This window comes from Diprion similis, chromosome 3 (assembly GCF_021155765.1).
Source record: "Diprion similis isolate iyDipSimi1 chromosome 3, iyDipSimi1.1, whole genome shotgun sequence".
NCBI classification, from domain to species: domain Eukaryota; kingdom Metazoa; phylum Arthropoda; class Insecta; order Hymenoptera; family Diprionidae; genus Diprion; species Diprion similis.
Window position 1 is genome coordinate 6484951 of NC_060107.1, and position 18030 is coordinate 6502980.

Genomic DNA, 18030 nt, shown 5'->3' on the forward strand with positions numbered 1-18030 from the left:
ATACCGGCTCCTCAGGCCAACTATTTCGAATAATCAAAGAGAAACTCCGGAACAATTTCTTCTTAATATAGCCTACAACACGCAATGGCATCCGCTTCGGTCCGGGATAAACACTTCACAACTTTGCGCTAATTAACATTCTTCTATCTGATATCATGTATTTATAATACAGGATATTCTAGATAGATCGAGAATTTTCACGCACATGCATATATGTATACAATAATCAGAGTAACATCCACCTGGCTGATTAATTTTGGGGAGTATTTTTTTAAGAAATTAAGTCAAAGTCATCATCGTACCACGACTGCTTGACTGTTATTTTTTTTTTTTTGAAACTTTCCTATAATTTATTTATAAACAGGATGCTCCGCACGCGGTATTTTATTGCGTGTCAATGAAAACGACGTCTCTGAAAAAAAAATCATTTTTTTGCGAGTTGCCCTTAATTACTCGTCAAAGAAAGTGCAGACCGGTGAAATTTTCTGTTTTCTTCTGAAATCGTTATAGTAATTTGCGATGATGGAAAGGAAATTTTTTTAGTACATTTACTGTAGGGGAAGTCGAGATTCCAGAGCGAAGATTTATCGAACTCATAGATTTTTGATGATATTCAATTCATTTAGACAGTACTAAAAACAAGCGAAAGGAAGTTGTTTGCTAATTGAACAAAATTATTGAAAATGTAAAAAAAACGGACTCTTCATATCTTGGAAAACACTTTAAAGTATCGCTCGCGATGAGAGAAGAAGAGTATCGAAATCGGCACCTCGGCTTACGATTTTTTTTTACATATCGTGTCTTATATCCACTGCATGCAAATACAAAAGGATCGATAAAACCGATATATAGCAGTTTGAATTTTCTCGCCTCACGAGAACCGAAAAGTGGAACTTAACAGCCCTCAGCAATTTCCATTTCCATTTACGACCTCATCGTCAGACAGATTCTACAAGACTCTCGTTACCTGCAGCGTCCTGCACGTTCCTGGCGCCACGTGGCTAGAAAAATATCCGCAATAGATATTCTACGTGCTGTAACACGCTTTCATCCCGGTTGTAGTCCAGGGGACGTGATACTTCTGATAAATACATGCCGCACCGTTAATTCTCTTTTTACGGCATGGGCATTGAAAAGTCCACTTTTTGTGGGAGTTTTCGTTCCGTAAAGTGACGCTTTATACGGCAGCGAACAAAGTTGCGGAATAAAGTCTTTATTCCGCAGTTTTGATGCGCAGTTCGAAGTGCGCATCCCAAACTGCCGAATAAAGTAGCTTCGTCGAACAGATCGCGACATAACCTCACTCTTCGTTTTGCTTTTCAATGCCCATAGCGTGAAAAATATTGTATGTCGCATGCCCGTAAACCATTTTTTGGCTCGGATAATTTCAGTACTCGCTTCCGGCTCGCTTTCAGCTCGTCCTTAAATCTTTATCCTTGCCAAAAAAACCGGCGCTTTGAGTTTTGCTGAATCTGCTTTTCGGTAACTTCGATAAACCCCACGTAAAGAGAATTCATGAATGGATGTTAAACTGCGAGTTGCAGAAAACGTGTGGATCATGTTTTGCATCAAGTGTGGTTAAGCTTTCGCCGAAATGTTTTTCGCCATTTCTCGCAGTTATTTATATGCTGATCCAACCGCAAAATAAACCGGTCTCTAAGTCATTATAAGGAGCCGTGAAATATTACAGAGCGAAAAAAAAAATATATGCCTGTTAATAAGAAATCGCGAAGGATTTGAGAAAAGAGAAAATGATAAAAGTAGACCGACTGATCTTCAACGTGTTCTTTTTATTCATTGTAAGAAATGTGAGATGGAAATCAAAAGATTTTTAAATAATTGAAAAAGAAACCAGCTCAGCTCAACATTCCGAATATAAGATTTTTATTAGAACAGTGTTGCATGGAAATTAAAGTGTTTGAAATTTTAGATTGATTAAGAGATGAAAATATTACTTTTCGGATTCATATTCCAAAAACACTCAAATCTTCTGTTACTTTGAGGCAATACTTGGAGAAATAAACAGGTAGATATTGGTCTGATGCTTTTTTTTACGATGATCGGTTAATTCCTCGAGCCTCATAGTTGAGTGTTTAAGACCTCGCGATAATTTTCGGAATTAATGATTCAGCCAAAAAAAATAAATAAATAACAAGCTTCGAACCTTGTACCAACAACATCAAAAATTATGTTTTTTCTTTCGTGTATCTTCTTCGATTTAGAAGAAAAAATTTCTGAAACCAATCTCAGCGCGTATTGAGTTTCAGTGTGTAAGAAAAGTCTGCAGATACCGATTTGATTAATTTCAATATATCCTATCAACGTAAAACAATCCTCGTAAAATCAAGATCTCTTTGAATTTTCTATCAAAAAATCACACAATTATCTCGATCTGATTTTAACCCCGAGGATTTCTACAGTAAAACAACTCCTGAAAAAAGTCGAGCCTTGTCGCGGTCTCCATAAGATCAAAAAAGGAATCTCTATAGTGGAATAATTTCGTTAATTGCGATTGTAAGAGCTCGTTGCCGGCTCATCGGCACTGAATTTATCGTATCGGCAGGTTGTTCGCACCCTGGAGTACGCGCATATAAGTTGCATATAAATCGGCGCACGCGCTTCGCGCGAAAAAGGACGAATAGGACGAAAGGTAGCCACGGCGCCGGCGCCAAGGCGTCGCGAAGCGAGCGACGCGACGCCAAGTAAACCGTTCGAGATTCCCGGGCGTTTCCACGGACGTCAAGGGGCGCCAGTTAAAATGACTGGGGTTCGAGAAAATTACTCTTCATGTCGGACAAGCGAGCTCTACTCGCGTGCAATTGAGACGATCTATTTCTGTGCGCACTATTTACTGACATTTTTTTTTACTTTCTACTCAGGCGCATGCAGTGGCGATAGCCAGTATAACCTGGTCGCGTCTAAAGGTGCTTCGCATTCCGAGCGTCAATTCGAGTTCGTATCTGGTCAAAGACACGTTGCTATCACCGGCTGGACTGGCATACATACATTGTCATGCAGCTCGATCGTAGATCGCGAAGAATGATCGCGGAACTTTTGACAAATCGTAATCGTACGGTGCGTGAAACGAACTTTTGCTGAGTCTTGGCCTGTCTGATAGATAAGTGAATGGCTTACACCACATTGTTTGAGTTTGAGCCTTTCGAATCTGATTCCAGATCTCAGATCGTTGGTCCCTAAAGGGGTGCTCGATTTCGACCTTTGCGAAAAAGGGCTAACAGCCCCTTTACGTGCACCATTCTGAACAAAAACGCTCCAACATAGTTTTATTTTTACGTCAAATGAAAATTCGTTGGAGTGTTTTTGTTCAGAATTGCCTATATAATGGGGCTATTAATTTTTTTTTCCGCATTTTAGATACATCGACTTAGAAATTTGGTGATACAACGTCGAAATCGACTAGTAAAGTATCCCCTTAATGCTGTTTTTTCAAGTAAAAAAAGCAACGATGTGTACAAAATTTTTATATTCGATCAAATTTCAGTTTCGTCGAACTGCGAGGTTTTTGCAGGTGTTCGAAGATCGCTCGTTTTCATACAGCCACTTTGTTATTCTTCTCTGTTTTTACCGAAACTTATTTTCCACTAAGTTCATTTGTTTGGTATTTTAAATATTTTTCGGACGATACAGTTTTTTTTTTTTTTTTTTTGCAACATTTTTTTCTTCACAATCCTCTTTCACTTCGTTCACATATTTTCCGTCAATTTTGAATCCAATCTGCGATCTTCCCTTCCGTAAAATTTTATTCTTGATCATACTGGTCAACTGACTTCACAACAGTTTACAAAACGCGACTGTTCAGATAAATCGCAAGCAATAAATTATAAACATTGACATGTTTTAATAACAATATTAATTAACTGACCACTTTTTGTTCAATGAATAATGTAATTTTGTCTACTATACCGTAATATTTTTACGACGCAAATCGAATTAACGATCCAAAATGAGGAAACTACAATTTTTTGTAATTTCTTATACACAAGCATTAAGCACGATATAAACTTAAATCTCAACGCGTGATTATCGAGTTTTATTCAATTATCAACGAAGTTGAAAAAATTTTTATGCCAATGAAATCGTTTCACGACGTTAAACTAAGAAACGAATGAATATTTCTGCGATGCAATATTTGAAGAATCTAAACCAGCCAAGGAGACATGCAGCCATATGCTCCATTCCCTAAGCATGCTACGCAGTTGCACAATCATCGAGCACATCGTCTTCTCATTCCTACATACCTGCAAACTTTTTTGCGTGCCTTAATCATGTTTTATTGATTTTTTCACGCGACCGTTGACGCATTGCTCGACATTCGTCGTTAATGATAACTGGATTAATTAGCGTGAAATCATCGATCGATCCTATAGTAACCGAAGTATATTGAATTTCAAATTTACCCATAAGAGAACGTGTAGTAATCACGTGATCATCCCGAGCTTGACTCATTCCACGACACTTAATTTCTTGCTATTACATCGAATTTCTCATATACCTACAAGTTGTTTTTTCATTTTATTTTTTATTTGCAACACCTGGATACTGTGCTACACAACCATCATCCGCTGTTCGCAGTCCATCTGCAGATTATGAACCTCACTATTCCTGAACTTTCATCAAAGTCACGTTTTACCGCGTGATAGAATGCAATCGACGCCATTCCGCGAATCGCTATGCATACCTACGATACCACAGAGGCTGCCATAACCTGAAACCTCGATGCTAACTGCAATTATCGGTAGACCGTGCTTTGCTACTGAATAGTGCCTCGCGGTAACAAACGTTGCAACACTAACTTCGTGAGATCCTTTTTCATCCGTCTAAAAGTCTAAAACCGCTCTCCACCTACCAAGTAACAGCCTTGATTCGACCTTGTCATCTTATCCCTTCCAAACTTCATCGAAATTTAGTTATCCGAGTTAAGAGACCGCTTTTTGTGCGCGGTGAATGCATATTTTAAGATCATCGAAGTTCCAGATGTGCCCAGTATTGCTCCGATATTAACGATCGTTGAAAGAATCGTCTCAGCACTAACGAAAGTGGATAAAGCTGATCACAAATCACCAAACCACGTAGATGATGGTTAACAAGTGTTTAACTATTTGAAATGATCATGTTGAAATGGAGCTCTTTTTATCCTGTACCACCATATGGATGACGAATAAATTTTTCAATCACAAGACATGAACAGGATCGTTTATCCATTAAGAAATAAAGAGCCTGTTATGCATGAAAATGGGCAACAGCTTATTGGAAAGCCTTCAACAAGGTGACGTTGAATCATCGATTCACTGTGCGCTATACTCGTAACACAGCATCTCGATATTATTATTATACTTATTACCTATACAACCAAGTAAGCAAAGCTGTGAGGGAGGAAAAGAGAATGCTACAGTAGCATTTTCCATCGTCCATGAGTCCGACCCGGACGTAAACTGACGTCACGGTCATCTCGTGATACTTTTTGCCTTTACCGTTCCCCCCAGATCACCTTGAATCTGGTGTCAAAAAATCAGAGATTTTTTTTGACTCGTTTATCTTTCGTGGAAGCTGATCATTCCCCGCGTGACTCATTGTCAGTGCGTGCAGGTTGTCACGAATCTTCAACGTTATTTTATGGGGAAACTGATTAGAGAGTAAGTGTTAAATATTCTCAACTCACTGACCGACATCAACGATGTGTTGTAACGTTGGGAAGCGACGTTTAACCCTCAAGGAAATTCTCTGCAGCGTGATTACGTAGGCGAGTACAGCGTATCTCACGATGTTCCGACGCATTAGCCGACCTCTTTCATCCTGAAACATCGGTAAACAAGAATACTATAATAACGACGATAAATGATATGCTTGTTAGGTTGAAAATGGACGGAATTTCGAAGGGATGACGCGTGATTGAAGAAGATGAAAATGTGGGACCAGTTACCGATCATTCGGTGACATTGACCTCCAACTTATTTAGATGTAACTCATTTGGACAAGAGGAAGCTGCAGATTTCTCTTACGTAATGACCGGCGACGATTCCCAGTTCTCGACGGATCGGTGAACTCTTATTGCCAACCGATGAACAACACACTCACTTTTACGCAACCCAACATTTCTCAAGCTGCAGGGCAAACTCGACGAGCTCGTTATTACATCTCTTTCTTCGTTAATCCTATGTATAGTTGATTCTGCCTCTACTCTTCAGAAATAACACCTGCATCTCGAGAAGCCACGTTCAAGAGTGGATTTGGATGTAGCCGCAAGGTCATCCGAAGCTGGATTAGAAAGTCTATAATTCATGTCTTCGAACAATTTCACTTGGGCTTTGAAATGCCATTTCTTTCTCCATCGTTAGACCAGAGTAAACACCTAAGATCCCCAACAGCGATACTCGTTTCGAAACAAAATCTAACCTCTGATAATTACTGTCCTTAAGAACTCTTCAATTAGACTTGTTAATACGTCGAGATTCTGGGTAAATATAAAAGGACCAAAGACGAAGAGAAATTAATATCACGAGCAGATCCAAGCAAAGATCTCTTATCCTTTGAAGGTTGAATTTATCTCAGACATCTTCGGATCGTATTTATGACTAACTTTTTATCGCTTATTTCTTGCGCAGCTAAGATGGAAGAAAAATGTTTAAAAAAAAAGAATGAAAATAAAAATAACCGAATACTTTCGTAAGGTTTATAGTCCTGTTTTCGTCCCCGCAGTCTTTCGAGTTGAAACGACAAAACGAAACTTTATCGACTTGGTTCACGACCTCCAACCGAAGTGTTGAACCCTCCACTGCTGTAATCAACACCTTTCTCGCCATTGTTTCACGGTTTTTAAATTACACTCGTAGAAACGCAAATGCTCGAACAACTCGGGTAAATCGATTTCTCTTTCAGCTGATTCTACTGGAAAAAAGCCAGAAAGTGAAAGATTGATTTATGTGTAAGTTCACTTTCCGGCTTACGCGCTTGGTCAGAATTAATGGCTACATTCGCTGAGCAAAAATATAATCTCGATGTAAGATCTACGCTGCTAATGTACAATTTTTATTTTTCTTCTCAAATTCTTCGTCGTATAAATTCTGATAGAAAATATCAAGTATGTATATGAATATCATAGAACAATTTAGACGTGAGTGAAAAATATTGAAAAATAAATTGTTACATACAAAGTTCGGATAAAATGTAAATTTTTTGACGAAGACATTCATTTTTTCAATTCATACAAGATCCCGTCAATCATTAACATTATTATTATTATTATTATTACCTATGTATAAAACTGATGCCTTGAATTTTAACAAGAATTGAAACACGATCGAATTTCAATTTAAACTGTGACAAAAACTCGAGTAAAAGTGATAAAAAGGGAGTAAAAAGTAAAAAAAAATTAGCGAGTCAGGCGAGCTCCAAGCACGTGGCAGATGAAGTGCGCAAAGTAAAATGGGCTGGTCGCATGTCAAGACTAATTTCGTGGCAACGGGTCTGATTCGAATCACGTTTCCTGGTCGCTTTCCCTACGCCGACGCGTTCTATTCGGCAATATACAAGCAACGGCGTCGATTCGTACGTCACGACGCCTCCGTGACGTAGATATGCATAAGTATAATCTACGCCGACGCCTTAAAACAGCGAGAAAAAACCACTCGTTAGTGCCAGAAATTAACCAGATACTGGGCAATTAGTTATTAGTTATTGAGCACAATGTTCAACAGACATCGTAGCTCTATTCGTGCTGCACAACATTGTGCAACAGAATAATGGATACACGTCGTTTGTAGATGAGGTAATTAAGAGGACAACCGCTTGCTTGAATATTAATAACTAACACGTGGGTGTAATCGAGAGAAAATAGAATTAAGAAAATAGTCGTATAAATAGTGGAAAAAAAACAATGATGATTACGACGATGATGACGAAATTTTATAGTCAAGTTAGCTTTTGGTATATATATCCTGCGAGTCGGGATACGTGTTGCATTTTTACTTGTGTGACGTCGGGAAATGTTTCATTAAAAAATCGATAATTTTACTCAGTTTTGCTTACGGCTAATCTGACAAACAATATCCAGATTGAGATTAATTGGTATTTATCGATTAAATATTTTATGGCTTGAAACACTGCGTGCAAGTCTTGCCTGCCAACTTATTGTTAGACATATATCTATATAAACGCGTTATAATTCGTAATTGTACTTTTGGTCAACTAAAATAACTGTTTATGTTGCAAAAAAGTTACTTCCAATTAGTCCGTGAATCCTGTCACTTTCTACAAAAAAAGGTGGCCGCATTGTTCACGGAACCGTTTTTCTTCTCCGATTATCTGATCCACAAATGACCGATCAGACATTAATTCGTTGATCAAACCGCAGTGATCATTAAATGTATTCTCTTTAGAACTAAATGCGAAAAAAATTCTCGCCTTGACGATACGAACACGAGTGAGATGAGAGTCGACATCTCGTGTATATCGAGTCATCAGAATCAGTTACCAACGAAAGGAATGCCCTCAACGTCCATTCATCAATATCGATGTGAATTCACGCAATTATTGAAGAACTCGTCATTGATCTCTTATGGCAGTCTGCAACAACTCTCAGGGTTGATCTAAACAAGATTCGAGCAGATCTAGTTTAAACAAGTTCCTCCGGGAATTCGTGCCTGCAGAAAAGCCGCAGAAATAAAGAGCAGGAGTTGCTTCTGCGAATTCAATCGCCAGTCCAATTAACTTGACAGGTAAATTGTATCGAGTATTAGTTAAGTAAGGAGGAAAAGTAAATATGGACTCAGTGGTCATGGCATTACATAATTGAAATTGAACTGTGCCATTACGCCAACTCTCATTCATATGATTGGGACCAAAACCAGAAACCGGTTCAGAAACAGTTGTTGTGTAGTGAAGACCTCAAGTGTCGTCCAGGTCTGGATGATGATATTGTATCTAAAATCGAGCGATACGCGGGGCTTTCAAAACGTATTGCACATTTCGTTGGAACAGCTGTTCAATCGCCATGACACCTTTCAATGTCGTTAACCCAGGTGACAAGTGTCAAGTCCCACGAGCACCGCGTGACGTCACGTTTACGCGTGTCTAAGCTAAGTGCCACGCCTAACGAGTGAATTAAATCCACTCGCATTGATCCTCACGCTCATCACCGTGCAACACAATGATACGAGAAAGGACCAAGCATCGTCATTAAATTTAGTCCAATCGCAAATGGAGGGTTTTCGATTTCGATATCCATTCTACGAGTCCGCCAGTTGCAGTAAAGATGAGGTGAAAAAAGTGTGAAGCTGCTGTGAGGAATGACAAGGGTTATCAGTATTGAAAAGAAAATGGCGTGTACTCACATTTCCTGGAATAGCAGCGCTGATGAAGAGCGCCAGGTTGTCTGGCCAGGGTAAAAGTTTGTACTGCTCCCACCACCTCTTCACAACCAGACTCACGTAAAAGCCCAGGACGAAGGACATGGGGATGGATTCACTTGAATTTCCAAAGTAGTGTCGTATCCTTTCGAAGATCCTGTTGACAGATTGTTGCGTTTTGTTCAATAGTTACAAAACTACGAGGGAATAAGAACTAAGGGAATGATCTAAGAACTTTTACGATCAGCTAGCTAGTCTTATAATCTCCTACGAGAATCATCTCCGTTTATTATTACAAGTTTCAACAATATCTGTGGCTGTAATGCACAAGCGGTAGGTTGTTCAACAAACGGTCTTTGTTCAGTTGCTGATTCTTTCGCTGCTGCGATGGATTAAGTGGAGCAAGGTCGAGGCAGTGAGGTACATTTGAAACGGGTTCCCTTTTCTTTTCTTTCTAACACACGCCACGCACTTGCAGTCCAATAAACTTACGAGAACATTGACGAGTATCATTTCATCCAGTCAAAACCAATATTGAAATGCGAAATAACAATAGTGACTAATGGTGTACCGATGAACTGGAATGACGTGTGCGTTAGCCAGTTTACCAAAATTTGAAATAAAATTGAAACACAGGATTCCTCAGGATGACGGCAGAACGAGTAAAAGGGAATTCCGTTGGTTAAACGATCTTATTTTTCACGAGATACAGGCTCTGAGAGACAAACAAACGATCAAAATATTTTCAAAACATAACAGTTCCGTTATAAAAATTTCGGTTTGAACCGTCAAACTCTGTAAGATTTTTTTTTTTTTTTTTTAACAGTTATTTTGAAAGTAATATAATATTTTTGACCTTTCGTCAAGTAAAAGTTAGTGGAAAATTGATAAACCGTTCGCGAAGACCTGGCGTAGAAATCGCGTCCGCGTTTTTAAGGCGCGGGGGCCACCTTGGTCTGCAGATGCACTTTACCAGGAATCTTGCATACGTCCGATTCTACATAAAGAAGCATCCTGCTTACAGTTAGAACAATATTAGTTCAGCTCTGTTCGAGATGCGTCAATAGTTGCTTGCCGGAGAGGCGATCCGTTAGTTCGACGGAACTTCTATCAGGAGTTGACAATAAATGCGGAGCAAAGTTTTTTTTTCCTAACAATTTTGATTCTTCTCAAATTCTGCAGTCAGTGAATCCGGAATTTATAAAAACAAAAACACGAAAAATCTCTTAATTTTTTCAGATCTTTGTTTCGATATTGTTTTATATATATCATAAAAAAATATTTTAAGAGGTCGCTCCAAATTTTTTTAAAATGTCAACCTCGTCAAAAAATTGAATTAAAATAATAGTATTTTCAGTATTTTGTTTGATTTTTAATTCATGTCGTGGTGTATTGTTATCGATTCTTTCTTACTAAACTGAAGAAAAAAAATTTATGAAATTTTAATATGAATATTAAAGATTGCTCGAAAAGATCTAGAGAAATGCACCAAAAAATTGAAAAAAAATTATGAGCGACCTTTCAGAATTCCAATTTTGAACTAAAACTTTCGGAAACTCATTTTTTTTTTTTGTCTATAAAATTATACCGTAACGAGAAATTTTTTTTTTTTTTAATATCGACGATTTCTGACGTTTTAAAAAATGTGTAGCGACCTCTTAAAATATTTTTTTTTAACTGTCCTTTGCAGTGGGCTCTTAAAACATGAAAAACTAACATTTTGTCACACGAGACTCAAAAAAAAATAATAGTCGGTTTTTTTGCGCCACCCTAATATATATATATATATATATATATATAAAATATCTACATATATACAATCGAAAATAACGACGATTCGAAATTCAACGAAGATTTAAAAAAAAGTATAAAATGATTGAGAAATAATGTACTAAATTCAAACACTAATGGCTGAGAGTAAAAATCTGAAAAAATTAGAAAACAATTTTTGCTACATTTGGAAACGATTTATGACCATCCAACGTGATCTTCCATTCAACGATCACCTAACTACGCATATTTTTCTCTACGCCTGAAACAACGCCTAGAACATATGCTCTTTTCGTTGCGAATGTTGCCGCAATGGTGCCGGTGCGTTCGCGGAAAGCGAGCGAATTTTCGAAGCTGAGCCACTTTCACTAACGTTTCGTATACCCACGCCATCGAATGGCTATGCAATTGCCGATCCATTGGAGAAAAAACTGCGGAAATGTTCCGAAAAACTACCGTTTACTAGCAATCATTGAACTCTATACACTCATCATGATAACTCGACGTGACGTCCGAAAATTTTCACGTATCATCATTACAGAAAACTATTACTGTGTGACATCAGTCCGGAGATCAGAATGATTAGACTTAGATAAGTGGTTTGAATTGTGTAGTTTTTGAATTTATCGACAAGTGGTCATCGGACGAAGTAAAATTACGATTTTTAATCTGATTCGCGAGTGAAGTCACGTGAGAAAAATTCTTAACCCATCATTTGAAAGCCTAATTTTCTTCTCATTATTACTTACAACCGATATTCCGCACTGAAATCTCGACGTCGGAATTAATTATAATTAACATAGTAATTAACAGCCAGTGTGAGGCGAGGATAGACTAGATTGCAAGTTGGGACGTTCATGGACCTTTCATCAAGATGATTCTAGCTGGTCGATGCACCCGAATACATATAAGATGCATGACTGGAGTAGAGTAATAAACTCGAACATGTATAAGTAATCGAATGAATAATATGAAGTAAAAGGATTGAACGTGAAGTAGATGAAGACGCGTCGAGGCTCTTAAAAGTTCTAATTTTAGTAGCGAAGATTAAAAACGAGGTTCGGTTTCTTCCTTTTTTTTTCTTTTCTTTTCTCTTTTCATCTTCGTACTTCTGATGCAATTTTAAAACACTTCTGCACCGAAATGTTTGGGCCCAAGGAGGGGCCTGTTAACTCTTATTCGTTTCACCCTTTTTCTTTATCCCTTTCTTCAATTTATGCCGAGATAAATAACGGGTTGTGTCTTTTCAGTTTTATTGTTCTTTTGTCTGTTTGCTAATCAGCTTTTACAATCTTTATTTCTTCTCCCTCTTCCGGAGCAGAGAAACTTCTCGAGGCAGAAAGTAATTATCGAATCGACCACCGAACGCCTAAATCTATTTTTTAAATCCCGGGCACTTTGCTTTTTGCTTATTTTTCTCCGATTCTCCTCCTTTTCCCAGACTTTTCGAAGAGTTCACTCTCTTCTCTGCATATTATGGACACTTTGTTTCTATTCCATGTCTTTCTCTCAAGATTTATCACTTTCTGATTCAACAGTGGCACGCAGAAAACAACGTGTATCGCAATTATCCGCGCAATATTATTCGCGATAAATCGTTTCACGTGAATATAATTGCAAATATGATATTTCCATATATGGCAACACCTGCTCGAGTCTCTATTCCGAGTTTTTCCTGATCGTAAATTGAACTAAGAAGAAATTCAAGCCAAAAGCATTCGTTGGACTGTGATTGTCCTGCAATCTCAACGCATTCAACAGAATTTCTTTATAATTAATAATACTAACGTTGAAAACAAAATTCCGAGACCATTTTGAAATTGATGTGACAATACAAAATACCAATTTAAATGGTTGTTGCAAAGAGCGTTTCTTGTGTTAATTTCATAGCTTGAATGGATGTATATACCAGAGAATATACTTACTTTTGCTGATCTGCATTAAGAGCGTATCGATATGTGAAATTGATGATGTAGTAAACGACGAGATAAGCTATTAGCTCCCGCCATATTAGTTTGTAGACTGATCCTCGCCATCTGAAACAGAAGATGAAAAGCAAATTTTGATAAATTTTCACTCGTTATTTTCAGCACTTCTTTACTTTATTCGCACGCACATGCAGTGAAGTAAAAAAAAAACGCTGAATTGCATACCCATAATAATATAAACATAGTCGAAGAAACTATACAACGGAAAAATGAAGAAAAAAAAAAACATCAACATCCGTATAAAACGCGTGGCTTTGTTGATGGGAATTGTCAAGTTTGAGAACTCGTTATTGCTTCTTTTATCCTGTGTGTTGTTTCACGGAATTCACGTGCGTCTATGCCCAGGAAAAATGGCCGGGTAACCTGGGTGCGCGGGTTCATGTGATGCAAAGTGCGGTGCCGTTAACGGATTCTTAAAGGCTGTGTGCCAAGAGAATGATTGCACGATGCCAAGCTGGAATGACTTTTCTTCTTTCGCTGGTTTTAAACACTTTGCAAATGCCGATACGCTCGGCTTAACCAGATCAATGACCATCAATTTCCCGGACCACGTGCCGCAAATCAATGAGCCACATGATCCTAATTACAAAAGTTATGAGGGAAGAGAAACCTCGAGAGTCGAATCGCATTGGTAGATATTTTTCGATGCTTTTTCTGCTTTCCTAACTTTTAATTTGAACCGAGTTGCAAAAATAGTGCATGGTGTCAAAGAACCGTTGAAAAATCGCGTATGCCATGCGAAAATGAACGAACCAGCAAAGTGTTCGTGTAATTAAACACGTGTGTGGGCAACGAGACCCAACGGACATCCGGTGAATTGAACCACGTGTGCAAAGACCGGAACCACGCTGCAGCTCGTCGATGGCAGCCTCGCGTCTGAATGAATTTTACTGAAAATTTTGGCGCTATTCAATTTTTGGATCGAGATGAACGGGTCGATCGGCAATCCAGAAAGAATCGAGTGATAGTGAAGCATTTCAGCCGCTACAAAATAATGTCGATCACTTGATTTTCGACTGAACATTAATTGAATGACATGATTTTATAGCGATTGAAACTCTTTGCAAAATCAAATCCACAATGTTTTTTTACAAGTCTAATATTTTCGCTGTTTATCTCAAGAGAAAACGAATTTTCACACGATTTCAACTTTAATCTTGAATAACTTTTAAGAGTCGAGTTATGAAAAAATTATGACAAAAAATATAAGTTACAAAAAAATTATATAATAATTTATGTACATTGTCTCGTTACTGAGTTACAAGATTCAGAAATAATAAAAAACATTTTCACGTGTTAATTAAATGGAAAATGAAAAATTGCGTTCAAGACCTTTTAAATATCTGCGTCAACATTAAAGGCTCAAATTAATACAGGCGTCGTTTTTTCCCTTTTCTTTAACTATTAAATGTGTGACTTTGAAAAAAAAACAAATTTTCGATTCTTTTCGACCACCCTACTGTATACATATATTCATAATGATGATAAAAAGTCGATCCGATCTCACAGTTCGATCATTATGGTTGCATTATTTTTTGAGTTATTTTTTTTTTTTTTCATTTTGTGCAGAGCGAGAGACCCGATCGCAGACCGGATGTGCCAGACTTCCAGTGGGACTGGGAGGATCGTGCAACGCAATCTGAGGTCCCGAAAATGTGAGAGACTTCATCCCGCTAGCTATTGCTCACTTTCACTCGAACACCTTCGTCGCTTATACGCTGCAATCTGTCTACAGTCTCGAGATGTACTCACAATGAGAAGAGTCGCAATCCTTTCGAGAAAAGTTGCAGGGAATCCGAGTCAAGACTCAAGGCGAAGCCTCAATTTATCTCAAAATATATAATAATTTATGTGTCACAGACCAAAGTAATCGGAATCGTTTTTATAACGGACACAATTTCCAGGAAATTTCGATTCAATGTCGTTTCGATTTTCCGAAATCTCTTTTAATGGGTTTGACATTTTTCGTCATATGTTGATCGTATCGGTCAGATTTGGAACAAACCGCATATCGAGTTTTGAACATGACGGTACAACATGAGCCTTGGAATTCTGAAGAAAACCAAAGTATAAATAAAGCTAACCGACGATTTATTCCAAAAGTGTAAAAATCAACAGAGATGACGAATTTTGTGGTAAAATTTTTTCTTAAATAATTCTAAAAGAGAAAATAAATTCGCACTGTTATCGGCTGGCTTGAATTCTCGTTTCAACGAACGTTCGGAACTTCGGGCAAATTTTTAAACAACGATACTGAACTTGAGGCGGCATATAAACGGAACAAAAGGCGCCGATGCAGCGGGAGGTCGAGCATGACGCTGTAATCAACCATTGTGCAGTTTACTGATATAATATATCTGAGTATGTCTCGCGTACGTCAAAACGATCGTGATAAAACAACGAGAACTCGAATGTATGAATAAATCTTGTTTTTATCGCTTCTCTACCGATACTTTTCATTATAACTTGATTCGTATTAAGGAGTGAAAATGAATTGAAATTTTCAAACGAATTATAAACGCAGAAGAATAAACTGTATCTATAAGAAAATCATACACCAAAACAGGATAACAATTTCATTTATACTCTTTACGCCTTATTTACCCGCTCAAAAAACGTTTAGTCGTTTTCCTCAAATAAGATCTGGTAATCGATTCATCTCAATCGATATATTTGTAAAAATCTTTATCTGGAGTAAATGATAAGAGAACGAAATTTTTACTCCTACAATTTAGAGCGAAAGTTTTTTAACTGGTTTATCGATTTCAAAGCTTGCAAGCTTTTGTCTTGACTTTATAGTCTTGGAATATTCGATCGTAGACTTACGTGTACGCAATCACTTGGGATGAAGTCTCGTTGCGTTATTGGATGACCAAGCAGAATAATATATCTATTGGAATATGGTGCGTCAGGCGTAACGAATCTTAGAAACCGTTTCAAAAGTACAAAACATCAGTTTTAGTTTAGTCTAGTCATAGACTAAACCGCGTACCACGAAAGACTCTCGACGTCAAGTAACCAAGATCATCGGTTTAAGTACACCTTCTAATAATAATATATTATACCGAGAATTTTGTTCGAGTAAAAATCACGCAACATTTCGTGGATTTTATTACAAAACAGAAATTAGACATAAATTCTTGTGAGGAAAGTCAACTCGTCATCAACAAATATTACGAATATTTCTGTAATCGTTACAAGATTCAATTACGTGTAATAAGTGTTAAACAAAAAAAAAAACTGAAAAAACAATCAACATTTTTCCAACTTCAAATTCATTTTCAATTAATCGAGTTTCCAAAGTTTATCCATATCCATTGTTAAACTTGCGAAATAAATGAATTTTCATCTAAAAATTCATCGTTATAATAATTTTTTAAGCTTCAACCGGTTGATAAATCCTAAAATTTTTTCACTAAACAATCTTTTCACCTCTTGTTTCGTCCTTGGAGTGCTTTCTGTGTTTTCCTTTTTTTGGTCTGGCTCGTTTTTTATCAATCGTCTGGAAATGAAAGTCACAGTGCAAATAAAAAATTTGACTACATGACGAAAACCTTCTTTATGCAACCTAAGGTTTCTAATTATCTGATACATCGATTTGTCAAGTTTGGTGATTTTCGTTTGATATTTCAGAAATTATTAATTAATACAACTTTCCAGGAACGCTTAGATTAGTTAAATTTTCTAAGGATGAAAATTGTAAAAACCCAATTCCAACATCGATTAATATTGTTTCTATTTTTCGAAATGATTCAGCAAATGGACGGTGACGGTAATAATTTTGTGGACAAGGCGGATCATCTCAAAGCCAAAAATATAACGATGTGAAAATTATTCTGAGAATTCATTGCCATCCTTTACAACCGTCAACTAAATAACTTGTAAGCTCAAATTGACTGTGAATTAAAGAGCTAACTTGATCTCACAAACATCACTAATCGTAGTCGTCATTTTTCACCGACAATAATGTGACGAACATTTGCTAACAACACCCTCAAACATTGAGAATTTCCTTACGATGGGATGATTATCAGAAGTTCTTCCAGTACTAAATTGATAAAAATGTCAATTTCTTACTCTTCGTTAAGAAATCTTTTTCTAAATTTCCTATTTCGTGAATAATGTATTTATAATTCCAACAATTAATGCCGATATGTGGTATTCATTTGGTTCATATAATTTTCAACATCTCTATAGAAGCGAATTGGAATAATTCGATTAATTATTTTTAGCAAAAATAAAACTGGATCGGAGATCTCCGTGCCTGGTTAAATCGATTAATAATTTCGTATCAACCAGCATCCAGACTCGAGACTACAGCAAACTCCAGCGAATTTTACCACCGAACGAGCATCAACGAGGTGGACACACTGATTCTGAGTATAAGGCGAGAGAAAATATAATACCACAGTGCAATTTCATTCAAGGCTCGATCGGCAAGGCGCTGCTTGCAAAATCGCTAACGAGTATCGCCGCTGCAGTCGATTATACGGATCGTTACATTAGTTTGCTAAACGAAGCTTCGCTCCAGTGATTTATATTCGTTGCATAGAACAAGCCTACCTACACAGATGCATCAAGTAGTATCAAAAGTAGTATAGAGTAAGGATGTACGTATACGTGAAGTGGGTGCACGGTATCAGCGATACGTGTTATTTCACTCTTCCATTTCCCTGTGTTTTTTTTTTTTCTTTTTTTTTTTTTTTTATTACACAAGGAACTGTATATAATAACACGCGGAGAGAAATTTTCTTTCGATGTTATAATATTATTTGAGAGCGTTGTTGAGGGGCGGATGATTTAGGATATAAGAAACTCTTTGTTTCAGCCTTTTAAATCGCGTCCCACTTTTTGTTTTTGCAGCTTTTTATTTATTGCATTAATTTTTTGGTAACAACTGCCGAGTT

At 37.3% G+C, this 18030-nt stretch overlaps 1 protein-coding gene across 2 annotated transcripts in view; it reads right to left on the reverse strand.

Annotated features, from left to right (window-relative positions):
- The window catches only part of LOC124404142, a 65551-nt gene that overhangs the window by 21715 nt on the left and 25806 nt on the right, over positions 1–18030 (reverse strand). For both annotated transcript variants that reach the window (XM_046878040.1, XM_046878039.1), the window contains exons 2-4: positions 13061–13171; positions 9351–9522; positions 5685–5814 (exon numbers count right to left, since the gene is read on the reverse strand). In XM_046878040.1, the coding sequence (XP_046733996.1) occupies positions 5685–5814; positions 9351–9522; positions 13061–13171 (413 nt within the window). The remainder of the gene's footprint in view (positions 1–5684; positions 5815–9350; positions 9523–13060; positions 13172–18030) is intronic.